Genomic DNA, 27,390 nt, shown 5'->3' on the forward strand with positions numbered 1-27,390 from the left:
TTCCCTGGGTAGTAGCAGTGGCTAGCCACCACGTGCTCCAGGTCGAGACTTGATACTCTGTTGACCCTATGTCGTAAGTGTGGCTGGGCACTGTGAAAGGCCCGGATGAGCTCGCCCCCATAAATATTCACCAGTGATGGTGATGGATAAATATTCACCAGTGAGGGTGATGGATATGGATCATGATTATGATCAAGTTTATGATGAGTATAACTCGAGTTGGGGATGCACGACAGAGGGACAGTCCAATGGTTAGCTACCAGGACTTGTCGGGTTGGCTCTATAACCGACAGATGATATCATCAGCCACTAGGGACAGGCATGCATCATATGCATTTGTGTGACATTGGTTGGGTGTGCATATTATACTTGGTTTGCCTATGTGATTAATTGCTAACTGTTCTACTTGTAATAACTGTTTGTTTGTGGTTGAACTTCCTATCTGTGTTTGCATCTGGGACTCTGTTGGACTGTGGTGATTGGTTGATGGTTGGATTGTTTGGGCCTAGGGCCGTGGTTGGAATGAGATGAACCGATGGTTGATTTCAGTTTTGTGTTTCTGGTTTGGAATAAAATATGAAAGGCTATTTTGTTCAGTATAGATAAACCGTTTTGAAAGGCTTTTGAGTTTTTGAGAATTGAATGGTTCCTCTTTCAGAAAAGATTTCCGACTTTACTTTTATTGTAAACCGTTGTTTTTGAAAAGAGGCATAAGACGGTTATTAATCACTGGTACGGTTTATCTTCACGTATCCTATTACAGTAATTCCCAAAAACCCTCTACTGAGAACCCTTTCGAGGATGATGTTCTCACCCCCCTACATTTTTCCCCTTTCAGGATATGGGCACAGAAGTTACAAAGAGCTTATTTAATTGTTGTTGTGATGCTCTGTATTGTTTTAGTTATGGTTTACTGTACCCTCGCCTTTATCTTGATATAATCTGTAAGAGGGATACGAATTGTATTGGATTATGTTTGTAATATTATTTATATATATTTATGTATATATATGGGTGTACTCTTTATGAGTTGTTGTAAGTTGAATGGTATTTATGGATATACGTTATCGAACGAAATTATCTTTGGGAGTGGTACTGCGGTTTAAAGTTTCAAACAGGCTCATATTTTAGTATTAAATATTATAAGTGTCGTCGTAATGTCCGAGCTATCAGAGTCGCGCAGCCGGAAGTGTGGGCTTTGGTAGTTAGGATGTTACATTATGGTATCAGAGCAGTCCTTCCTGTAGAGCCTGAGGAATGGACCAACTATGCTTCAATTGCATACTCTGAGCGTTTGTCATGTATTAGGTCTTGTCGAATGACGAGAATTAGAGCTTGATGCACATGACGGTCTATTGATTAACGATGTTAGTCTTGTATTGCAAAATTCTTTGTAATAAGTTTGGCCGGCTTAATACTAGTGAATTTTGTATATGAAAGCGCTAATGGGTTATCATAGATGATAGACGAGTTTTGAGTAAAGCAAATCGCGGGTTTTGAGAACGCTAGAAACTATTTCTCGAGGCTATTCAGTTTTGTGTCTTGAATTTCATTTGAGTCGACCTGTTCTTTCATGTCCTAACTTGAAGTTCTTGATTGCTGATCCTTTTGAGGAGTAGTTTGATTTTTAAACTTTATTCCTCTATCCACAGGCATTCTTGTTTGATCTTAAGTGCATATGCTTGTTTGAGATCCTTGTTGCATCTACCTTCCTCTGTTTGAGTTCTTTTTTATTCCTGTATTCATTGATATAGCCTTGAACTTGTCTTAAAGCGCTGTGCATTTTTAACTCCTGATTCCGAGTCCATTAATAGAGAAATTGTTGATTCAATTTTCCTCTTATTTAACAGTGATTATAGCCAATTTTGAGATTTTTACGAAAATTGCTGTTGAATAGATGTATAATTATCTATATATGAACTTTGAAGATTTCTTATACAGTTTAACAACTATTTACTCCTAATACCTCGACTGTACTTTTACTGGTTTGCGGAATTGCACTTAACTTAAAAGTAAATTTGACTTTCTAGTAATTTTACTATAGTTCTAATGGACATCTTTATTTAATTGTGTATTTGGATATTTTCCGAAATTCTGGAAAGAAAGGGGATTTCTCGCTTTTGTCCCGGTTGAGTTTTGTTTGATAAACTTTACTTAATTCATTTTTATTTGAGTTTGATTTAGCATACCACATGAGTTATGCCATTGTTGTTCTTTTGAAAATTTTGAACTCATAGCTTTCTTCCTATGAACGGACTAAATTCTCTATAAAATCTTCCATCTCCATGAATGTCATGTTTGACCTTGTTTTTTTAACTGATCTTCTGCATCTTGTGAATATTGCCATTGATCTTGGTTTTTCCTTTTTGTGAATCTCATTCGTATATGAGTAAGTTTGATTCGTTTCAAATTAGTACATCGTTTATTCTCTCATTATCTCTGCAAGAGTTTTTAGTCAAAGATTTATCCTTGAGAAATTACTAATGATTGAGTTGTCTTTTCCTATGATTTTTGTATTCTTTTGGATCAATTGAAAGCTTGTTTGATGACTCATGCCTAGTGAATCTTGTTTGGACTACTTTGGTTTAAGAACCTTTCTTGCAAGGCTTGACTCCTTTTAGTACATCTTAAACTTTTTGAATGTTCTTCTGAGATAGTGATTTCAAGAACACTTTTGGAGTCTTGTTTTGAACCTTTTAAAGAAGTTTCAAACTCTCTTGTAAGAAGTTTTAAACGGAATTTATTTTCTGTTGCTTGATTGAGAGTGAAACCATTATTCGATTTTGACAAAAAATTGTTCTTAAAGTTGGCATGCACTATTTTAAATGAGGTTTTGGAGAGCTCCCTTGTTTAGTGGAAATTGGTTTGTTCTAATGCACCACTTATTTTCTTTACCAAATTGAAAGCAAATTTTTAGCTCGAAATTTCTTTTCTAAAAAGAGTTTAACTTCCTCTTTCGTACTTGCTATAAATATTATACACGCTTGTTTGAATATGAATTTTTAGAATTTTTGAACAAGCATTTGATTTCTTCCGAGTTTTATGAATTACTTTTGGTTAAGTTATGCACCTAACTATCTTTCTAAAATATTTGATGAAAATATTTTGCTCTTAGCCAAATCTGGGTGCATTTGTTTTTTAAAACTCTGCATAATCTACTTCAACATGAAGTTGAATTAGAGCAAAGCCACGTTATTATTTTTGTTGCCCTTTTGAGGAATGTTTGCTATTGAGCTTTCTTCTAAATTGCGAAGTGATTTTTTGCAAGTTTTCGATTCTCTTATGAACAATGTATTTGGAAGTAATTTTAATCATGCTCTTAAGTTTTGTGAGTTTTGTCTTGGGTTTGAGATATTCTTTTCTGTAAGTCTCATACTTCTTCGACTCAGCTTGAAATTGTTTTAAACTAATGTGCTGATTTTTCTGCTTATTGGTCCTATTGAATTTCTTTGACCCAAGGGTTATCTTTGAAGTTGTCAATTGAATTGTGTCTAACAAACTTCATTGCTTGAGTATCCTTGGTTATCAGGGATTGGATATATTCTCTCAAATCTATTATTGCTATCCTTGACATTTGACTCTCCTTTCTAAATCTTGTATCTTTCTGAGTAGACTCGAGAATTGTTTTGATATCATATGCGACTTGTAGACGTAGTAACGCGATACGTTAGTTCTTTAAGATGTGATATGTATACGGAAGTTGAAGCGGTAGGTGTGCAACGTATGAGTTGTGGGCGTTTTGTTCCTTACGAACGGGTTTGTGGTTGTCAGGCTTGTGATCAAATTTGGGGTTTGTAAAGTGCTTGATGGAATTGGAAAGTTGAAACTGAGGTTGATATGAGATTAGTGTGCGGAGGTTGAGCACGTTGTTTTAACTCCATCCTGTTTGATAGCCTTTGATGCTTTGCCCTGCTATCACATGATTGACCCATGTTATCTTTTGCATTGAGCCTATCTTGTAATGTTTGCTTTGCGACCATGCTCCTACCTTTGCCTCCTTATGCTTCTAACAATCAAAGTATTTGAAAAAGTGTATATATGATTATATTTTGAGATATTTTTGCTTATTCCTTAAATGTGTTCAAGGGTGAACTATTATGGAATTTCTTTCATTTTGTATCAATTTTCGAGGGCGAAAATTTTTATAAGGTGGGTAGAATGTAAGGCCCAGAACTTTTGAAAAGTCTTATTATGATCAAGTCTCAAATCATATAGTTATTTATAGCCTTAGTTTCAGAAATTATTTTATTTAAGGTAATTAAGGCAAGTTTTGATTTATTGGATTTGAGATACGTTATGATTATTATCCAATTTCACAATTATTGGATTGTTTTCTATATCCAAATTATAAAGTTGATAGTTGTGAAATAATAAGGATTTCTATATGATTTGGATTAAATAATTAATATTTTAAATATTAATGCTGCTATTTTGGAAAATAGAGAAATTAATTATATTATTTCTAATTTTTAGATTTGGGCATTTTATTGAAAATAATTTGTAAAATTGAGGAGCAAATAGTATTTCTATACATTAATTTTGTTGGATTAAAATTTGTTCCTAATTACTATATTACCCCTACTTTTATTTGAAATTACAAAACTAACCCTATTACCCTAGTTTTGTTAAAATTACCGAATTGGCCTTTACCCTAATTTTGGCATACCCTCCCTCCATTCTCCCTTCAGTGCTGCGCAGCCTCCAAACCCATTCTTCACTATCTTTGCTGTGCAGCCATATCCTAAACACACCCACCCGGTTCCTGAATCAAAGGAAAAAGAATGAAAATGGAAAGAAGAGGGGGACTGAGCCAGAAGGACGAAGCAGAGAGGGAAAGGGGGGACCGAGTCGCGGCAAAGGAGAGGAGGGAGTTCGCTGTCGCGCCGCCACGTCGCCACCGCCGAAGCTTCCTGTGACGCCTGTCAAACCATCACCGCCACTGTGCCATGGAGAAGAGAGAGTGACGCGAAGGAGGGAGATGAGGCCTCATTGTCGTCGCGCTCTGCCGCACGCGAGGAGTGCCACCGTCGAAGCCGTGCCTTTCGTCCCTGCCCAGTCGCGACTCCGCCATCCTGCGTCACCGTGGGTCCATTGTCGCCGAACCAGACAGAGGAAAGAGGGAGACTCTTCCGCAGCGTCACTGCGCCGGACCGCCGCACGTGAGGAACCGGGCTGTCGCTGCATTTCCCATCGCCGAGGAGAGAGAGAGCCCAGGAGAGAGGCGTGCCACACTCTGCTGCGGTCGAGCCAGCCTTGCTGCCTCCGCTGCTGGGGGTGGTTTCCGTCACGGTCGTCGGCAAGAGGGAGAGAGCAGTGCGGGAGGAATAGAATGCGATGGAGGAGAAGTCGGCTCCGCCACTGCCGATCTGCTGCTTTGCGGTGCTTAGCTGAAGCTTTTGCACTGTTGCTGCCGAAGGAGGAGGAAGCCTTGCCATTGTTCTGGTCGCCAGGAGCAGTCCGGTGGCTACCGGAACCACTGTCGGGGATACCGGCGCTTGGCTCAGTCACTTCTCCTTAGTTACGGTAAGAGTTACATTCTGGAGCCCTTGAAAATCTGCACTGTTATATTTGGGTAGGAATCCTAAGGTTTTGATAACGTAGGGCTGAGTTCGAGTTATGGCATGTCACGGTTAGAGTTGTTGTTGCTGTTACGAGTAGTTGGGGCTGAGGTTGCCTCCGTCGCCAGAGCTGTGCCGGGGCCGGTTCGAAACCGCAGCTGCTTCGTGTTGTTATTCCGGTAAGAAATTATGTTTCGAAAGCCTTACGTTAGTGTCCCGTATGTGTATTAAAGCCTTTATGGTATTAATGTTCCTAGAGTTAGTAACTGAGGTTGCTTGTTGTAATTTAGAGCTGTTTATGCTGCTGCGAAAATGTGTGGGGCTGTGCTTTGAAGCTGCCTTTGATTTTGAGTTGAGGTGAAAAGAACTTATGAGGCGCTTGGATTATGGAATTGTGTTTTGAGGTAGGGGCGCTTTCCAAAAACTATAGTTAATTATTGGAATTATTACATATGGGTACTGATGTGAGATATTGTGTATTTGGTGATTGTATCTGCCTTATGTATTATTTGATTGACTCGAATGACTATGGATGTTGGTTTGGCCGAATTGTTGTGTGGCTTGTGAAACATAATGTTTGAAGTTGATTCTTTAAAGATTTGAAATGAGTTTAATCCGTTGAGGATTGGTTTGAATTGAGTCAATTATTTTGATGATGTGAAAGATAGAATACACTTGAAATTCAGCCTGGGCTGCTTTAATTGATTTGGTTTTGATAAATGATTTATTGCTGAACCGATTCTTTAAAGCTTTAGAAATGAGTTAAATCGGTTGATATTGAGTTGATTTTTGAAATGGCTTCCTTGAGATATGCCACTGAGGCGACTGTTGGATTTAGCTTGCTTTTAAATTGATTTCTGGTTTTGAGCTGTTGAAAAGGAATGAGAAACGGTTTAGTTGGGACCCGAACCGGGTGGCAAAAGTCCAAGTTTTAGGGGAGGTACTGCCGAAATTTCTATAGAATCCGAGTCCTTATTTGAAATATTAATTGGGGAATTTTGAGTTTAATGCCTTTCCTATCTATTTTGAGGATTGTGAAATTATGGCTTCTTTTATTACCTTTACTTAGAACAATTAAGAAAGCAATGAAGTTATGCTTTGAAAGAATTATTGAAAAGAGAATCATGATTTCTCCTTATTTTCCAAGAAGAACAGTATGTCTTTGGGTACAAGTCATTCGAAAGAGAATTTTGCTTTGAGGCTGTTTTAAAAGGTAAAACGGGTTTATGTTTTTCTCTATTAAACACAAAGATTGTCCCTTGGGAGAGTTTTCGTGATTTTAAAAGGAATTGGATTTCGATTGATGAGCCTCATTATTTTGACGTTTTAAATAAGATTCAAAGTATCTTTTGAACTCTAGTTTAACACAACAAAAATGATTCTCTTATAAGTTTGAAACGCTTCAGATTTAATTATGGAATTGAAGCCGGTTTTGTTTAAGTAAAGGAAATGGTATTGAAAGAAGTAAAGATTACGTGACTCGGTTTGGCTTAGATCCTATTTTCTTACTCAAATCAGAAAGCCAATGTTTTAATGATTTTAAATGAATTTGGCGAAATGAGATATGTTATTCTCCCCTAAAGACTTGGGACTCTGCCGAGAAACTTTGTTATAAAATCCCATTGTTGAATGGATGATTTTGAATGTTTCAAAATAAATCTTTAACTTGCCATGGTTATGGAAGTTTGGAAAGAGGATGCCGAGAGTGGCATTGTTTTCAAAGGGGAATTTACCTTGAGTAAAAGTGGCTTATGAGCCTGAGATGATTTGAGAAATGAGATCTTTAAAGCCAAGGTTGAAAAGAGTTGAAACTCGATTTCAAAGTGAAATGAATTGAGAAAATGATTTATGGCTTAAATGCCGACTTTATGAATTTAATGATGTTGAATGGTGGAAGTGCTGTTTTGTTGTGAGCCGGAATGGCTGTGTATGATTATACATATTGGTTGGTTTTGGATTGAACCGTGAGCCGGAATGGCTGTGTATGATATGAATATTGGCTGGTTCTGGACTGAACCGTGAGCCGGATGGCTGAGATGGATGTTGATCCATGGATGAGATTGAATGCATGTTTATGCTGAATCATTGATAAATGTGAATGTTGCACTTCCACTATCTGAGATACGAGTTTCCCTGGGTAGTAGCAGTGGCTAGCCACCACGTGCTCCAGGTCGAGACTTGATACTCTGTTGACCCTATGTCGTAAGTGTGGCTGGGCACTGTGAAAGGCCCGGATGAGCTCGCCCCCATAAATATTCACCAGTGATGGTGATGGATAAATATTCACCAGTGAGGGTGATGGATATGGATCATGATTATGATCAAGTTTATGATGAGTATAACTCGAGTTGGGGATGCACGACAGAGGGACAGTCCAATGGTTAGCTACCAGGACTTGTCGGGTTGGCTCTATAACCGACAGATGATATCATCAGCCACTAGGGACAGGCATGCATCATATGCATTTGTGTGACATTGGTTGGGTGTGCATATTATACTTGGTTTGCCTATGTGATTAATTGCTAACTGTTCTACTTGTAATAACTGTTTGTTTGTGGTTGAACTTCCTATCTGTGTTTGCATCTGGGACTCTGTTGGACTGTGGTGATTGGTTGATGGTTGGATTGTTTGGGCCTAGGGCCGTGGTTGGAATGAGATGAACCGATGGTTGATTTCGGTTTTGTGTTTCTGGTTTGGAATAAAATATGAAAGGCTATTTTGTTCAGTATAGATAAACCGTTTTGAAAGGCTTTTGAGTTTTTGAGAATTGAATGGTTCCTCTTTCAGAAAAGATTTCCGACTTTACTTTTATTGTAAACCGTTGTTTTTGAAAAGAGGCATAAGACGGTTATTAATCACTGGTACGGTTTATCTTCACGTATCCTATTACAGTAATTCCCAAAAACCCTCTACTGAGAACCCTTTCGAGGATGATGTTCTCACCCCCCTACATTTTTCCCCTTTCAGGATATGGGCGCAGAAGTTACAAAGAGCTTATTTAATTGTTGTTGTGATGCTCTGTATTGTTTTAGTTATGGTTTACTGTACCCTCGCCTTTATCTTGATATAATCTGTAAGAGGGATAGGAATTGTATTGGATTATGTTTGTAATATTATTTATATATATTTATGTATATATATGGGTGTACTCTTTATGAGTTGTTGTAAGTTGAATGGTATTTATGGATATACGTTATCGAACGAAATTATCTTTGGGAGCGGTAGTGCGGTTTAAAGTTTCAAACAGGCTCATATTTTAGTATTAAATATTATAAGTGTCGTCGTAATGTCCGAGCTATCAGAGTCGCGCAACCGAAAGTGTGGGCTTTGGTAGTTAGGATGTTACATTATGGTATCAGAGCAGTCCTTCCTGTAGAGCCTGAGGAATGGACCAACTATGCTTCAATTGCATACTCTGAGCGTTTGTCATGTATTAGGTCTTGTCGAATGACGAGAATTAGAGCTTGATGCACATGACGATCTATTGATTAACGATGTTAGTCTTGCATTGCAAAATTCTTTGTAATAAGTTTGGCCGGCTTAATACTAGTGAATTTTGTATATGAAAGCGCTAATGGGTTATCATAGATGATAGACGAGTCTTGAGTAAAGCAAATCGCGGGTTTTGAGAACGCTAGAAACTATTTCTCGAGGCTATTCAGTTTTGTGTCTTGAATTTCATTTGAGTCGACCTGTTCTTTCATGTCCTAACTTGAAGTTCTTGATTGCTGATCCTTTTGAGGAGTAGTTTGATTTTTAAACTTTATTCCTCTATCCACAGGCATTCTTGTTTGATCTTAAGTGCATATGCTTGTTTGAGATCCTTGTTGCATCTACCTTCCTCTGTTTGAGTTCTTTTTTATTCCTGTATTCATTGATATAGCCTTGAACTTGTCTTAAAGCGCTGTGCATTTTTAACTCCTGATTCCGAGTCCATTAATAGAGAAATTGTTGATTCAATTTTCCTCTTATTTAACAGTGATTATAGCCAATTTTGAGATTTTTACGAAAATTGCTGTTGAATAGATGTATAATTATCTATATATGAACTTTGAAGATTTCTTATACAGTTTAACAACTATTTACTCCTAATACCTCGACTGTACTTTTACTGGTTTGCGGAATTGCACTTAACTTAAAAGTAAATTTGACTTTCTAGTAATTTTACTATAGTTCTAATGGACATCTTTATTTAATTGTGTATTTGGATATTTTCCGAAATTCTGGAAAGAAAGGGGATTTCTCGCTTTTGTCCCGGTTGAGTTTTGTTTGATAAACTTTACTTAATTCATTTTTATTTGAGTTTGATTTAGCATACCACATGAGTTATGCCATTGTTGTTCTTTTGAAAATTTTGAACTCATAGCTTTCTTCCTATGAACGGACTAAATTCTCTATAAAATCTTCCATCTCCATGAATGTCATGTTTGACCTTGTTTTTTTAACTGATCTTCTGCATCTTGTGAATATTGCCATTGATCTTGGTTTTTCCTTTTTGTGAATCTCATTCGTATATGAGTAAGTTTGATTCGTTTCAAATTAGTACATCGTTTATTCTCTCATTATCTCTGCAAGAGTTTTTAGTCAAAGATTTATCCTTGAGAAATTACTAATGATTGAGTTGTCTTTTCCTATGATTTTTGTATTCTTTTGGATCAATTGAAAGCTTGTTTGATGACTCATGCCTAGTGAATCTTGTTTGGACTACTTTGGTTTAAGAACCTTTCTTGCAAGGCTTGACTCCTTTTAGTACATCTTAAACTTTTTGAATGTTCTTCTGAGATAGTGATTTCAAGAACACTTTTGGAGTCTTGTTTTGAACCTTTTAAAGAAGTTTCAAACTCTCTTGTAAGAAGTTTTAAACGGAATTTATTTTCTGTTGCTTGATTGAGAGTGAAACCATTATTCGATTTTGACAAAAAATTGTTCTTAAAGTTGGCATGCACTATTTTAAATGAGGTTTTGGAGAGCTCCCTTGTTTAGTGGAAATTGGTTTGTTCTAATGCACCACTTATTTTCTTTACCAAATTGAAAGCCAATTTTTAGCTCGAAATTTCTTTTCTAAAAAGAGTTTAACTTCCTCTTTCGTACTTGCTATAAATATTATACACGCTTGTTTGAATATGAATTTTTAGAATTTTTGAACAAGCATTTGATTTCTTCCGAGTTTTATGAATTACTTTTGGTTAAGTTATGCACCTAACTATCTTTCTAAAATATTTGATGAAAATATTTTGCTCTTAGCCAAATCTGGGTGCATTTGTTTTTTAAAACTCTGCATAATCTACTTCAACATGAAGTTGAATTAGAGCAAAGCCACGTTATTATTTTTGTTGCCCTTTTGAGGAATGTTTGCTATTGAGCTTTCTTCTAAATTGCGAAGTGATTTTTTGCAAGTTTTCGATTCTCTTATGAACAATGTATTTGGAAGTAATTTTAATCATGCTCTTAAGTTTTGTGAGTTTTGTCTTGGGTTTGAGATATTCTTTTCTGTAAGTCTCATACTTCTTCGACTCAGCTTGAAATTGTTTTAAACTAATGTGCTGATTTTTCTGCTTATTGGTCCTATTGAATTTCTTTGACCCAAGGGTTATCTTTGAAGTTGTCAATTGAATTGTGTCTAACAAACTTCATTGCTTGAGTATCCTTGGTTATCAGGGATTGGATATATTCTCTCAAATCTATTATTGCTATCCTTGACATTTGACTCTCCTTTCTAAATCTTGTATCTTTCTGAGTAGACTCGAGAATTGTTTTGATATCATATGCGACTTGTAGACGTAGTAACGCGATACGTTAGTTCTTTAAGACGTGATATGTATACGGAAGTTGAAGCGGTAGGTGTGCAACGTATGAGTTGTGGGCGTTTTGTTCCTTACGAACGGGTTTGTGGTTGTCAGGCTTGTGATCAAATTTGGGGTTTGTAAAGTGCTTGATGGAATTGGAAAGTTGAAACTGAGGTTGATATGAGATTAGTGTGCGGAGGTTGAGCACGTTGTTTTAACTCCATCCTGTTTGATAGCCTTTGATGCTTTGCCCTGCTATCACATGATTGACCCATGTTATCTTTTGCATTGAGCCTATCTTGTAATGTTTGCTTTGCGACCATGCTCCTACCTTTGCCTCCTTATGCTTCTAACAATCAAAGTATTTGAAAAAGTGTATATATGATTATATTTTGAGATATTTTTGCTTATTCCTTAAATGTGTTCAAGGGTGAACTATTATGGAATTTCTTTCATTTTGTATCAATTTTCGAGGGCGAAAATTTTTATAAGGTGGGTAGAATGTAAGGCCCAGAACTTTTGAAAAGTCTTATTATGATCAAGTCTCAAATCATATAGTTATTTATAGCCTTAGTTTCAGAAATTATTTTATTTAAGGTAATTAAGGCAAGTTTTGATTTATTGGATTTGAGATACGTTATGATTATTATCCAATTTCACAATTATTGGATTGTTTTCTATATCCAAATTATAAAGTTGATAGTTGTGAAATAATAAGGATTTCTATATGATTTGGATTAAATAATTAATATTTTAAATATTAATGCTGCTATTTTGGAAAATAGAGAAATTAATTATATTATTTCTAATTTTTAGATTTGGGCATTTTATTGAAAATAATTTGTAAAATTGAGGAGCAAATAGTATTTCTATACATTAATTTTGTTGGATTAAAATTTGTTCCTAATTACTATATTACCCCTACTTTTATTTGAAATTACAAAACTAACCCTATTACCCTAGTTTTGTTAAAATTACCGAATTGGCCTTTACCCTAATTTTGGCATACCCTCCCTCCATTCTCCCTTCAGTGCTGCGCAGCCTCCAAACCCATTCTTCACTATCTTTGCTGTGCAGCCATATCCTAAACACACCCACCCGGTTCCTGAATCAAAGGAAAAAGAATGAAAATGGAAAGAAGAGGGGGACTGAGCCAGAAGGACAAAGCAGAGAGGGAAAGGGGGGACCGAGTCGCGGCAAAGGAGAGGAGGGAGTTCGCTGTCGTGCCGCCACGTCGCCACCGCCGAAGCTTCCTGTGACGCCTGTCAAACCATCACCGCCACTGTGCCATGGAGAAGAGAGAGTGACGCGAAGGAGGGAGATGAGGCCTCATTGTCGTCGCGCTCTGCCGCACGCGAGGAGTGCCACCGTCGAAGCCGTGCCTTTCGTCCCTGCCCAGTCGCGACTCCGACATCCTGCGCCACCGTGGGTCCATTGTCGCCGAACCAGACAGAGGAAAGAGGGAGACTCTTCCGCAGCGTCACTGCGCCGGACCGCCGCACGTGAGGAACCGGGCTGTCGCTGCATTTCCCATCGCCGAGGAGAGAGAGAGCCCAGGAGAGAGGCGTGCCACACTCTGCTGCGGTCGAGCCAGCCTTGCTGCCTCCGCTGCTGGGGGTGGTTTTCGTCACGGTCGTCGGCAAGAGGGAGAGAGCAGTGCGGGAGGAATAGAATGCGATGGAGGAGAAGTCGGCTCCGCCACTGCCGATCTGCTGCTTTGCGGTGCTTAGCTGAAGCTTCTGCACTGTTGCTGCCGAAGGAGGAGGAAGCCTTGCCATTGTTCTGGTCGCCAGGAGCAGTCCGGTGGCTACCGGAACCACTGTCGGGGATGCCGGCGCTTGGCTCAGTCACTTCTCCTTAGTTACGGTAAGAGTTACATTCCGGAGCCCTTGAAAATCTGCACTGTTATATTTGGGTAGGAATCCTAAGGTTTTGATAACGTAGGGCTGAGTTCGAGTTATGGCATGTCACGGTTAGAGTTGTTGTTGCTGTTACGAGTAGTTGGGGCTGAGGTTGCCTCCGTCGCCGGAGCTGTGCCGGGGCCGGTTCGAAACCGCAGCTGCTTCGTGTTGTTATTCCGGTAAGAAATTATGTTTTGAAAGCCTTACGTTAGTGTCCCGTACGTGTATTAAAGCCTTTATGGTATTAATGTTCCTAGAGTTAGTAACTGAGGTTGCTTGTTGTAATTTAGAGCTGTTTATGCTGCTGCGAAAATGTGTGGGGCTGTGCTTTGAAGCTGCCTTTGATTTTGAGTTGAGGTGAAAAGAACTTATGAGGCGCTTGGATTATGGAATTGTGTTTTGAGGTAGGGGCGCTTTCCAAAAACTATAGTTAATTATTGGAATTATTACATATGGGTATTGATGTGAGATATTGTGTATTTGGTGATTGTATCTGCCTTATCTATTATTTGATTGACTCGAATGACTATGGATGTTGGTTTGGCCGAATTGTTGTGTGGCTTGTGAAACGTAATGTTTGAAGTTGATTCTTTAAAGATTTGAAATGAGTTTAATCCGTTGAGGATTGGTTTGAATTGAGTCAATTATTTTGATGATGTGAAAGATAGAATACTCTTGAAATTCAGCCTGGGTTGCTTTAATTGATTTGGTTTTGATAAATGATTTATTGCTGAACCGATTCTTTAAAGCTTTAGAAATGAGTTAAATCGGTTGATATTGAGTTGATTTTTGAAATGGCTTCCTTGAGATATGCCACTGAGGCGACTGTTGGATTTAGCTTGCTTTTGAATTGATTTCTGGTTTTGAGCTGTTGAAAAGGAATGAGAAACGGTTTAGTTGGGACCCGAACCGGGTGGCAAAAGTCCAAGTTTTAGGGGAGGTACTGCCGAAATTTCTATAGAATCCGAGTCCTTATTTGAAATGTTAATTGGGGAATTTTGAGTTTAATGCCTTTCCTATCTATTTTGAGGATTGTGAAATTATGGCTTCTTTTATTACCTTTACTTAGAACAATTAAGAAAGCAATGAAGTTATGCTTTGAAAGAATTATTGAAAAGAGAATCATGATTTCTCCTTATTTTCCAAGAAGAACAGTATGTCTTTGGGTACAAGTCATTCGAAAGAGAATTTTGCTTTGAGGCTGTTTTAAAAGGTAAAACGGGTTTATGTTTTTCTCTATTAAACACAAAGATTGTCCCTTGGGAGAGTTTTCGTGATTTTAAAAGGAATTGGATTTCGATTGATGAGCCTCATTATTTTGACGTTTTAAATAAGATTCAAAGTATCTTTTGAACTCTAGTTTAACACAACAAAAATGATTCTCTTATCAGTTTGAAACGCTTCAGATTTAATTATGGAATTGAAGCCGATTTTGTTTAAGTAAAGGAAATGGTTTTGAAAGAAGTAAAGATTACGTGACTCGGTTTGGCTTAGATCCTATTTTCTTACTCAAATCAGAAAGCCAATGTTTTAATGATTTTAAATGAATTTGGCGAAATGAGATATGTTATTCTCCCCTAAAGACTTGGGACTCTGCCGACAAACTTTGTTATAAAATCCCATTGTTGAATGGATGATTTTGAATGTTTCAAAATAAATCTTTAACTTGCCATGGTTATGGAAGTTTGGAAAGAGGATGCCGAGAGTGGCATTGTTTTCAAAGGGGAATTTACCTTGAGTAAAAGTGGCTTATGAGCCTGAGATGATTTGAGAAATGAGATCTTTAAAGCCAAGGTTGAAAAGAGTTGAAACTCGATTTCAAAGTGAAATGAATTAAGAAAATGATTTATGGCTTAAATGCCGACTTTATGAATTTAATGATGTTGAATGGTGGAAGTGCTGTTTTGTTGTGAGCCGGAATGGCTGTGTATGATTATACATATTGGTTGGTTTTGGATTGAACCGTGAGCCGGAATGGCTGTGTATGATATGAATATTGGCTGGTTCTGGAATGAACCGTGAGCCGGATGGCTGAGATGGATGTTGATCCATGGATGAGATTGAATGCATGTTTATGCTGAATCATTGATAAATGTGAATGTTGCACTTCCACTATCTGAGATACGAGTTTCCCTGGGTAGTAGCAGTGGCTAGCCACCACGTGCTCCAGGTCGAGACTTGATACTCTGTTGACCCTATGTCGTAAGTGTGGCTGGGCACTGTGAAAGGCCCGGATGAGCTCGCCCCCATAAATATTCACCAGTGATGGTGATGGATAAATATTCACCAGTGAGGGTGATGGATATGGATCATGATTATGATCAAGTTTATGATGAGTATAACTCGAGTTGGGGATGCACGACAGAGGGACAGTCCAATGGTTAGCTACCAGGACTTGTCGGGTTGGCTCTATAACCGACAGATGATATCATCAGCCACTAGGGACAGGCATGCATCATATGCATTTGTGTGACATTGGTTGGGTGTGCATATTATACTTGGTTTGCCTATATGATTAATTGCTAACTGTTCTACTTGTAATAACTGTTTGTTTGTGCTTGAACTTCCTATCTGTGTTTGCATCTGGGACTCTGTTGGACTGTGGTGATTGGTTGATGGTTGGATTGTTTGGGCCTAGGGCCGTGGTTGGAATGAGATGAACCGATGGTTGATTTCGGTTTTGTGTTTCTGGTTTGGAATAAAATATGAAAGGCTATTTTGTTCAGTATAGATAAACCGTTTTGAAAGGCTTTTGAGTTTTTGAGAATTGAATGGTTCCTCTTTCAGAAAAGATTTCCGACTTTACTTTTATTGTAAACCGTTGTTTTTGAAAAGAGGCATAAGACGGTTATTAATCACTGGTACGGTTTATCTTCACGTATCCTATTACAGTAATTCCCAAAAACCCTCTACTGAGAACCCTTTCGAGGATGATGTTCTCACCCCCCTACATTTTTCCCCTTTCAGGATATGGGCGCAGAAGTTACAAAGAGCTTATTTAATTGTTGTTGTGATGCTCTGTATTATTTTAGTTATGGTTTACTGTACCCTTGCCTTTATCTTGATATAATCTGTAAAAGGGATAAGAATTGTATTGGATTATGTTTGTAATATTATTTATATATATTTATGTATATATATGGGTGTACTCTTTTTGAGTTGTTGTAAGTTGAATGGTATTTATGGATATACGTTATCGAACGAAATTATCTTTGGGAGCGGTACTGCGGTTTAAAGTTTCAAACAGGCTCATATTTTAGTATTAAATATTATAAGTGTCGTCGTAATGTCCGAGCTATCAGAGTCGCGCAGCCGGAAGTGTGAGCTTTGGTAGTTAGGATGTTACAAGGGTTCATTGGTTGGGAGAGAGGGTTCATAATAGGAAGGTGGTTCATCTTGATAATGATAAGGAGATGGTGTAAAAAAGAAAAAATAACCTCTTATAATAAAAATAAATAAACAAGCAAAAAGCAAATATTTATAATAACCAATAATAAGGCACACGTTTGCAATTCTCTGGCAACGGCGCCATTTTGAAGAGATGAACTTTTGCGTGGTCTAGAATTCAGAATAAATTTCCGTTGCAAGTATAGCTCCTAAACCAACAAAAGTCCTTTCTTACAAACGTTTTGGTTGTCACAAGTAACAAACCCCTTTAAAATTGATAACCGAAGTATTTAAACCTCGGGTCGTCTTCTCAAGGAATTGAAGGGAAGTATGTTCTTATTATTAGTTATGAGTCTTGTAAATTGGGGGTTTTGAAAGTAAGGAACCAGTATTTTAAATGATAAGAAAAATAAAATAGTAATAATAAAATAAACTCTTGGCAAGGTATTAGAACTGGAAGTCCTATCCTAGTTATCCGTATCAATTGTGATGAGAATTGGATTTTTTTTTCTCCCACTTTGTTAACCTCTAACTATGAAGATAAGTTAAGTGGATGAATTAATTTTGATTCCTCAGGTCCTAGTCTTTCCTTGGGAAAGGCTAGAGTTATAGGAACTTGACTTAATTCTTGAAGAATTCTAATTTTTAGTCAACAATGAGTTTGATAACTCAAGTGTCTCCAATGACTCAACCAAAGCCAAAAGGGAAAAATTCAAATTATTTATATGAATAAAGGAAAGCAATCATAATTCTAAAATACCTCAAGTTGTACTAATAAAGATATCAAATGTAACATGGAAGAGTTCATAAATTGAATTGGGAAAATAAATAAAAGGAACATTGAACCTGGCATTGAAGTAGTAATCATAAACTGAAAGGAATCCTAATTTTAAAAATCTAAATCCTAAATCCTAAGAGAGAGGAGAGAGCCTCTCTCTCTCTAAAACTACATCTAAAACTAAAAATTATGAATTATGAGCTTCTGATTATGAATGAATGGATTTTCCCACTTTATAGCCTCTAATCTATGTTTTCTGGGCCACAAACTGGGTCGAAAACAGCCCAGAAATCGCTGGAGAAGAAATCTGCCACGCTGATTTTTGCCACTGCGACGCGTCCGCATGGAGCACGCGTTCGCGTCATCTAGCGTTAAGGCAACTATGATATATTATATATTAAATCGAAGCCCCGGACGTTAGCTTTCCAACGCAACTGAAACCGCGTCGTTTGGACCTCTGTAGCTCAAGTTATGACAGTTTTAGTGCAAGAGGGTCAGGCTGACAACTTTGCAGTTCCTTCAACTTCTTGTATTCCTTCCACTTTTGCATGCTTCCTTTCCATCCTCCAAGCCATTCCTGCCCTGTAATCTCTGAAAAAACTTAACACACATATCAAGGTATCTGATGGTAATAAGAGAGTATTAATATTAGCAAATATAAGGTCAAAAAAGCATGTTTTCAATCATAGCACAAAATCAGGAAGGAGAATGTAAACTCATGCAAATAATATGAATAAGTGGGTAAAGAGTTAATAAAATCCACTCAATTGAGCATAAGATAAACCATAAAATAGTGGTTTATCACTCGTCTCAGATGAAAAATACCAGGCACAGCTACCGCACGGCTAATCATCTATCGGTTCTCACTTGTGTCGGAATAGGATACATTTATCCTTTTGCACACTGTCGCTGCGCCCAACATTCGTGAGTTTGAAGCTCATCACAGTCATCCCCTCCCAGATCCTACTCGGAATACCACAGACAAGGTTTAGACTTTTTGGATCTCAAGAATGCTGCCAATTGGTTCTAGCTTCTACCACGAAGGTTCTAATCTTATGGACTCGGTCCGCGGATCAGAGACCCAAGAGAATATACTCCAACTATCGTCCAATGACTACGTTGAACATCATGTAGACCGCTTGTGGTTGTCAGGCACGCGGATTTTGGCTAAGCGAGTAACGAAGATAGTGGGTGATTGTCACGGATCACCCCTTCATTCTGACTTAACTGAATTAAGTACGAGAGTATATCTTGGACAAGAAGTAGGCGTGAACTGAAGAAAAAATAATAGTACTTGCATTAATTCATGAGGAACAGCAGAGCTCCTCACCTTAATCTATGAGGTGTAGAAACTCCACCGTTGGAAAATACATAAGAAAAGAAGGTCTAGGCATGGCTAAATGGCCAGCCTCCCAAATGGCATAAGCTCACTAAAAACTGAAAGAAATATCTAAAAGCTCCGAATACAATAGTAAAAAGTGCTATTTATACTAAACTAGTAACTTAGGTTTACAGAAATTGAGTAACTAAGTGCAGATAGTGCAGAAATCCACTTCTGGGGCCCACTTAGTGAGTGTTTGGGCTGAGCTTTGAAGTTTTCACGTGCATAGGCCATTCTTGGAGTTAAACACCAGCTTGGGTGCCAGTTTGGGCATTTAACTCCAGCTTTGGTGCCAGTTCTGGCGTTTTACGCCAGAAAAGGGTCTCTGGTGGGTGTTTGAACGCCAGTTTGGGCCATCAAATCTCGGAAAAAGTATAGACTATTATATATTGCTGGAAAGCCCAAGATGTCTACTTTCCAACGCAATTGAGAGCGCGTCAATTGAGCTTCTCTAGCTCCAGAAAATCTACTTCTAGTAAAGGGAGGTCAAAATCCAACAGCATCTGCAATCCTTTCTCAGCCTCTGAATCAGATTTTTGCTCAGGTCCCTCAATTTCAGCCAGAAAATACCTGAAATTATAGAAAAATACACAAACTTATAGTAAAGTCCAGAAATGTGAATTTTGCATAAAAACTAATAAAAATATAATAAAAAGTAAATAAAATATACTAAAAAATATGTAAAAACAACGCCAAAAAGCGTATAAATTATCCGCTCATCAATCAGCAAAGCTCCTAACCTTAACCTTAGGAGGTTTGTGACTCATTGCTTATAGAAAAGTAATGTTTGAATGTAAAAGTGGGCAAGAGTCGGGAGAAGATCCTATATGACAATTATGTTGAATTGCATAGATGACAGATAAGGTGGGAGAACGCCAACCTTGCTAAGGTGGAAGGCTTTTCAGCTTTCTTGTATAATTCCTGAAGTATCACCTCATGTACCTCCACCTCACTCCCAATCATGATTCAATGAATCATGATGGCTCTGTCAATGGTCACTTCTGACCGATTGCTAGTAGGGATGATAGAGCGTTGGATGAATTCCAACCATCCTCTAGCTACAGGCTTGAGGTCAAGCTTTCTTAGTTGGACAGGCTTGCCTTGAGTATCCCTCTTCCACTGAGCTTCTTCCACACAAATGTATAAAAGGACTTGGTCCAGCCTCTTATCAAAATTGACTCTCCTAGTGTAAGGATGTGGGTCTCCTTACATTAATGGCAAATGGAGCGCCAACCTTACACTTTCCGGGCTGAAACCCAAGGGTCGCCCTTGGACCATGGTGCTCCAATTTTTGGAATGTGGGTTCACACTAGTGTCATGGCTTTTAGTGACCCATGCATTAGTATAGAACTCTTGCACCATCAAGATTCCAACTTTCGGGATAGGATTGGTTAGAACTTCCCAACCTCTCCTCCAGATTTCTTGTCGGATCTTCGTGTACTCATTATTTTTTAGCATAAAAGGGACTTCAAAGATCACTCTTTTCTTTGCCACTACTTCATAGAAGTTGTCTTGATGAGCTTTGGTGATGAATCTCTCCATCTCCCAAGGTTCGGAGGTGGAAGCAATAGCTTTTCCTTTCCTTTTTCTAGAGGATTCTTCGACTTTGGGTGCCATAAGTGTGAATGGGAAGCAAAAAGCAAGGCTTTTCCAACACTAAACTTAAAAACTTTGCTCGTCCTCAAGCAAAATAAGAACAAAAGGGAAGAAAAGAGTAGAAGAAAAAGATAATAGAGGAGATGGAGGGAGAGAGTGTTTTGGCCAAGTGGGGCTTTAGTGTATGAAGTGTGTGTATGAAGGGTTGGAAGAAGGGGTATTTATAGGGGTAGGATAGGGTAGGGTTCGAATGAATGGGTGGGAATTGGGTTGGAAATTTTGAATGTGAAGTGGGTGGGGGTTGGTGGGAGTTTTGATGGTTTTGGGAAGAGATATGGATGTGATTGGTTGAGAGTTTATAGGAAAGAGTGTGTGGAGAAGAGTGAAAGTAAGAGAGAGAGGAAGGTGGGGTAGGTGGAGATTCTGTGGGACCCACTGGTCCTGGGAGGCTAGGGAATTCAAATTCTTTGCCCCCTTGTGGGTGTTGAACGCCCAGCTCCTACTCCTGGCTGGTGTTCAACGCCAGCTATATGCTCCTCACAGGGAATTGAACGCCCATTGGGGGCCTCCTTTCTGCCATTCAACGCCAGGTATATGCCTCTGTTAGGGCGTTGAACGCCTAGTCTCTGCCCCCTGGCTGGCGTTCAACGCCAGCAATGCTGCTCCTCATAGCCGTTGAACGCCCACTCTGGCCCCCTTTTCTAGCGTTCAACGCCAGCAAGGTACCTGCTCTAGGGTGTTCTGTTTCCAACTCTGACTGTTTTTGTTTCTGTTCTAACTACTGCACATGATCACAAACTTAAACAAATATAAAATTAAAGTGATATAACTAAAATAAATTTAATAAAAAATAGAAATAACTTTAATTATGGTTGGGTTGCCTCCCAACAAGCACTTCTTTAACGTCACTAGCTTGATGGTTATCTCCTTATGGAGATGGATATGGGCTCAGAATTTCGTCCCTTACAGTGAACTTCTTACCTGTGCTCTCATGGATAAGTTCCACATGTTCTAGAGACAAGATCCTGTTCACAGTGTGTGGAAGGACTGGATTGTCAGTGAAGATAACTCTCATGCCAGGTGAGAGGCCTTCAATGGGGATTTTCTTATCCCTCTAGCCCTTGGGCACTTTCTTCTTACTGCCTTTCCTCTCAGAGCTTGATGATGGTTGCCCCATACTAAACTTAGAATTGGTGTCTGAGGACTCTGTTAGGCTCTGTACTGAGAGGAGTAGTTGAAGCCCTTCATGTTTGTTAATGGTGCTTCCTTCAACTAAGGTAGAATGAGGTTTATAAACCTTGAACACAAGATAGTCCTAATCTAATTGTAGGACTAGTTCTCCTCTGTCTACATCAATCACAGCCTTGGCTATAGTTAGGAAAGGTCTTCCAAGGATGATGGATTTATCATCTTCCTCCCTAGTATCTAGGATTATAAAATCAGCAGGGATGTAAAGGTCTTCAACCTTCACCAAGACATCCTCTACCAGTCCATAAGCCTTTTTCATGGACTTGGCTACTATCTCTAGTGAGATTCTTGTAACTTGTACCTCAAAGATTCCCAGCCTCTCTATTATAGAGAGAGGCATAAGGTTTATGCTTGACCCTAGGTCATACAGAGCCTTATCAAAGGTCATGGTACCTATGGTGCAAAGAATTAAGGAGCGTCCGGAATCCGGCTTCTTCTGAGGTAACTTCTGCTGAACCAAGGCATTGAGTTCCTTGGTTAGCACTGGAGGTTCTTCCTCCAAAGTCCCTGTTCCAAATAACTTGGCATTCAGCTTCATCAGAATTCCTAGGTACCGAGCAACTTTCTCCTCCCTAGCTTTCTCTTCCTCATCAGAAGAGGAGTAATCCTCATAATCCATGATTTGCAACAAGGCATTCAAGGGAACTTCTATAGTCTCCTCATAAGCCTTAGTTACCTTCAGTTCTTTAATAGGGAAGTCTTTAGTGGGTGTTGAACGCACAACTGCCCTATTACTAGCGTTCAATGCCAGCTTTTATGTCACTTTGGGCTTTGAACGCCCAGTAAGGCCTTCCTTACTGGCGTTCAACGCCAAGAATGATGCTTCTATGGGCGTTCAGTAAGGACTTCCTTACTGGCGTTCAACACCAGGAATGGCTCTTCTTTGGGCGTTGAACGCCCAGTAAGGACTTCCTTACTGGCATTCAATGCCAAATTATCCTCTTCAGATTCGGCCTCCACTTCCACAATGATGGCCTTGTACTCTTCTCTTGGGTTCACTTCAGTGTTACTAGGAAGAGTGTTAGGAGGGGTCTCAGGAGTTCTCTTGCTCAGTTGACCAACTTGTACCTCCAGATTTCTGATGGAGGACCTAGTTTATGTTATAAAACTGTGAGTGGTCTTAGAGAGTTCAGAGACAATGGTTGCTAAGTCAGAGAGGCTCTGCTTAGAAGTCTTTATTTGTTTCTGAGAAGATGGGAATAATGGTCTGTTGTTGAACCTATTATGGTTTCTTCCACCTTGATTATTGTTGAAACCTTGCTGAGGCTTCTGTTGATCCTTCCAAGAAAGGTTAGGATGATTTCTCCATGAGGAGTTGTAGGTGTTTCTACAGGATTCTCCCATGTAATTTACCTCTTCCATCATGGATTGATCTAGATTATAGACATCTCCATCACAGGAGGTGTCTTGAGTGCTGCCAGCTGCAGCTTGCATTCCAGTCAAATACTGAGAGATCATATTGACCTGTTGGGTCAAGATCTTATTCTGAGCCAATATGGCATTCAGAGTGTCAACTTCCAGGACTCCTTTCTTCTGAGCTACCCCATTGTTCACATGGTTTCTCTCAGAAGTATACATAAATTGGTTGTTTGCAACAATTTTAATGAGTTCCTGCGCCTCTTCAGGCGTTTTCTTCAAGTGGAGTGATCCACCAGCAGAATGATCTAAGGACGTCTTTGACATCTCAAATAGACCATTATAGAAGATACCTAAGATAGACCATTCCGAGAGCATGTCAGGAGGACATCTCTTGATCAGTTGCTTGTATCTTTCCCAAGCTTCATAGAGGGATTCACCCTTTTTTTGTCTGAAGGTTTGAACTTCCACCCTGAGCTTGCTCATCTTTTGAGGTGGAAAGAACTTGGCCAAGAACGCATTGACCAACTTTTTCCAAGAGTCTAGGCTTTCCTTAGGTTGAGAATCCAACCATATCCTAGCTCTTTCTCTAACAGCAAAAGGGAAAAGCATAAGTCTGTAGACCTCATGATCCACTTCATTGGTCTTAATAGTGTCACAGATTTGCAAGAATTCATATAAGAATTGATGTGGATCTTCCAGTGGAAGTCCATGAAATTTGCAATTCTGTTGCATTAGAGAGACTAACTAAGGCTTAAGCTCAAAGTTATTTGCTCTAATGGTAGGTATGGAGATACTTCTTCCATAGAAGTCAGAAGTAGGTACAGTAAAGTCACCAAGAACTTTCCTTGCATCTCTTCTATTATTCTGCTCAAAGAGAGGTTCTTTATCTCTGTTCCTACTCATAAATAAGAAAAAAGAAACAAGAAAGAAAGAGAATGGGAGTTTCTATGTCAAAGGATAGAGGACTCCTTGTGAGATGTGAAGAAGAAAGAAGAATGAAGATAGGGGGTGACGTGTACCCCGCTAATCTCGGAATCCTATCAACATCAGTAACCGACCATAAATCCCGGAAACATCAGAAGCGAACTACTTGACTAAACACACGTACAAGTAAGAGACTATCCACTAGCCGTACCAACAACAACGGAACGCACTTTCTAAAAGCCATTAATATCAGAACGACTGAGCTACGCACATCACCACACCCTTCTATAAAACCAAAACCAAATAACTTTAGCTACAGAGGTCCAAACGATGCAGTTCCAGTTGTGTTGGAAAGCTAACGTCCGGGGCTTCGATTTGATATATAATATGCTATAGTTCCCCTGACGCTAGGTGATGCGACCGCGTGATCCATGCGGCCGCGTCGCAGTGACAGAAATCAGCGCAGTTGAATTCGAGACCAGCGAATTCTGGGCTGTTTCTGACCCAGTTCTTGGCCCAGAAAACACATATTAGAGGCTATAAAGTGGAGGAATACATCCATTCAAAGAGAGGCTTCCATAATTCACTTTTCATGTAGCTTTTAGAGGGGGAGGTTCTCTCCTCTCTCTTAGGATTTAGGATTAGGATTCCTCTTAAAGGAATTAGGATATATTATTATTTCAACTTCATTATTTCAACTTCTTCCCAGGTTCAATGTTCTTTTTATTTCTTTTCTCAATTTTGTTTATGACTCTCAATCCCAGGTTCTTTATTTTTATTTAATTTATGAACTCTTTCATGTTACATATAATTTTCTTAATTAATGTTATTTGAGGTATTTCCATTCATGATTGCTTTCTTTTATTTACATGATTACTGTTTCCCATCTGAAGACATTTTTTTATTCAGTAAATTTACCATTTTCTCCCTTTTGGCTTTGGTTAAGGTAATTGGTGACGCTTGAGCTATCAAATAAAATAGTGGTTGAAATTGGCAGATTCTGATTGAACTAGGATTGCTCTAAAGCCAGTCTCTCCACAGGAGTTGACTAGGACTTGAGAATCAAGCCAATCAGCCCACTTAACTTTCCTTTGTTTAGTAAAGGCTGACCAAGTGGGATTAAAATCCAATTCTCATCACAATTGATAAGGATAGGATTTCCAGTTCTTATACTTTGCCAAGAGTTTATTTTATAGTTATTTATTTATCTTATTCTTCTTATGCAACATACTGCTTCCTTACCTTCTAAAACCCCTAATTTACAAGACTCATAACCAATAATAAGAACATACCTCCCTGCAATTCCTTGAGAAGACGACCCGAGGTTTAAATACTCGGTTAATAATTTTTAAAAGGGGTTTGTTACTTGTGACAACCAAAACGTTTGTACGAAGGGATTTCTGTCGGTTTAGAGACTATATCTACAACGCGACTGTTTTTATGAAATTCTTTACTGGCAAAAATCTCAACGTCAATGGCCCTAATAACGAACCTGTCATTTGCAGAGCTTTCCCTACTTACCTCGATGGCACAGCCATACTTTGGTTTTCAAAGCTACCGGCAGGATCGATCTCTTCTTTCGAAGAGTTGGCAAAGTCCTTCATAGACTACTTCCCTGCAGCAAGGATATATGTGCACGGATCGGACTACCTCGGCACCATCCGCCAAGGTCCCCAAGAAAGCTTGAAAGACTACCTCACCAGGTTTGCAGAAGCGACAATGGAAATACCAGACCTAGATCCCGCCGTCCACCTGCACTCCATAAAGGCTGGTCTCCGACCTGGAAAATTCAGGGAGACAATTGCGGTAACAAAGCCGAAGACATTGGAAGAATTCCGTGAGAGGGCGGCAGGACAAATGGAGATTAAAGAACTCCGTGAAATCGAAAAAACGGAGAAAAGGCAACCTAAAAGAGAGGATGAAAAGGCGACAAGATCGACAAATGTCAAAGACCTCAAAAGGCCCTTCAGACTAACCCCAAAATTTGACAACTACACCAAGTTCAACTCGAGGAGGGAGAAAATAATCAAAGAAATACTCAATACTAAAATTATAAAACCACCGGCAAGAGCTGGGAGCTATCAAGATCAAAGGTTTGTCGACAAAAGCAAGCACTCTGCCTTTCACCAAAAATACGGCCACACAACAGATGAATGCGTAATAGCCAAGGACCTATTAGAAAGATTGGCACGACAAGGTCTCCTAGACAAATACATCGAAGGAAGGAAACATAGGGAAGGTGGCAGAGAAGAACGCCAACAAACCTCGGAAAGTAAAGAAAACAATAAATGGCCAAACAACACGCCACCTAAAGTGGTCATAAACACCATATCAGGAGGATTCGCCGGAGGAAGAGAAACGACTTCGGCAAGAAAGCGCAGCTACCACACAATGCTCGCAATAGAAGGAACAACACCATATAGCAATAAGAACACCTCAGACCTAGAAATCATCTTCAACCAGAATGACATACGCTCGGCCTCGCCACACTTAGACGACCCAGTGGTAATTTCTATCCAAATAGGCGAGTTATTGGTAAGAAAAGTCCTCTTGGACCCAAGTAGCAGTGCCGATGTTCTATTTTACAATACTTTTCTAAAAATGAAAATATCTGAAAAACTCATACAACCCTCATCCGGAGAACTAGTCGGATTCTCTGGAGAGAGGGTACCAGTTAAGGGGTACATATGGTTGAAGACAATGATGGAAAACCACCCATTGTCACGAACCGCTGACATACAATTTCTTATAGTTGATTGCCCTAGTCCTTATAATATCATCCTCGGGAGACCTGCTCTGAACACATTCAGGGCAGTAGTTTTGACCTTCCATCTATGTGTAAAATTTCAGGCACAGGACGGAAAGATAGCAACACTACATTCGGACCGACAACAAGCTCGGCAATGTTACAATGCAAGCCTAAAAAAGTCGGCACCGAGACTGGAGTTCCAGCAAGAGATCAAAGCAATCCATAACACAACCGAGGTATTGTCTTTAGTGGAGCTTGATCCTCGGGAAGACACGCAAGAAAGGCCTCAACCAGCAGACGAGCTCCAGAAAATTCCACTGACGGAGAAGCCAGAACAGTTCACATACATTGGTCAAGCACTACAAGGAAAAGAAAGATTAGAGCTCGTACAAATATTGCAAGACAATGCCGATCTATTTGCCTGAACTCCAGCAGACATGCCAGGAATAGACCCGAACATTATCTGCCATAAGCTCGCCACAAACAAAACAAGCCTACCTATAGCTCAAAGGAAGAGGAATCTCGGAGCAGAGAAGTCAAAGGTAGCACTAGAAGAAACCGAAAAGCTTCTTAAAGCCAATTTCATCAAAGAAATCCGATTTACCACATGGCTCTCGAACGTGGTAATGGTAAGGAAAACTCAGATAAATGGCGCATGTGCGTCGACTTCACAGATTTAAATAAGGCATGCCCTAAAGATGCTTATCCTTTACCTTGTATCGA

The 27,390-nt window shown here is 39.1% G+C and overlaps 1 protein-coding gene and 1 non-coding gene across 2 annotated transcripts; both read left to right on the forward strand.

The window, feature by feature from the left end:
* The first annotated feature begins 13,308 nt into the window (after window positions 1-13,308).
* On the forward strand, window positions 13,309-27,092 carry LOC107607530 (uncharacterized). The gene is made up of 2 exons (XM_088494907.1): window positions 13,309-13,424; window positions 25,424-27,092. Exons 1-2 carry the CDS (start codon window positions 13,309-13,311, stop codon window positions 27,090-27,092), a joined length of 1,785 nt encoding a protein of 594 aa, XP_088351033.1.
* LOC148553884 (small nucleolar RNA R71) lies at window positions 23,368-23,471 on the forward strand. Its single transcript, XR_015893373.1, has one exon. It is a non-coding gene; the product is annotated as a small nucleolar RNA R71 (small nucleolar RNA).
* Window positions 27,093-27,390: the final 298 nt, after the last annotated feature.

Source organism: Arachis ipaensis, chromosome B7 (assembly GCF_059453495.1).
Source record: "Arachis ipaensis isolate K30076 ecotype BB chromosome B7, ASM5945349v1, whole genome shotgun sequence".
Lineage (NCBI taxonomy): Eukaryota > Viridiplantae > Streptophyta > Magnoliopsida > Fabales > Fabaceae > Arachis > Arachis ipaensis.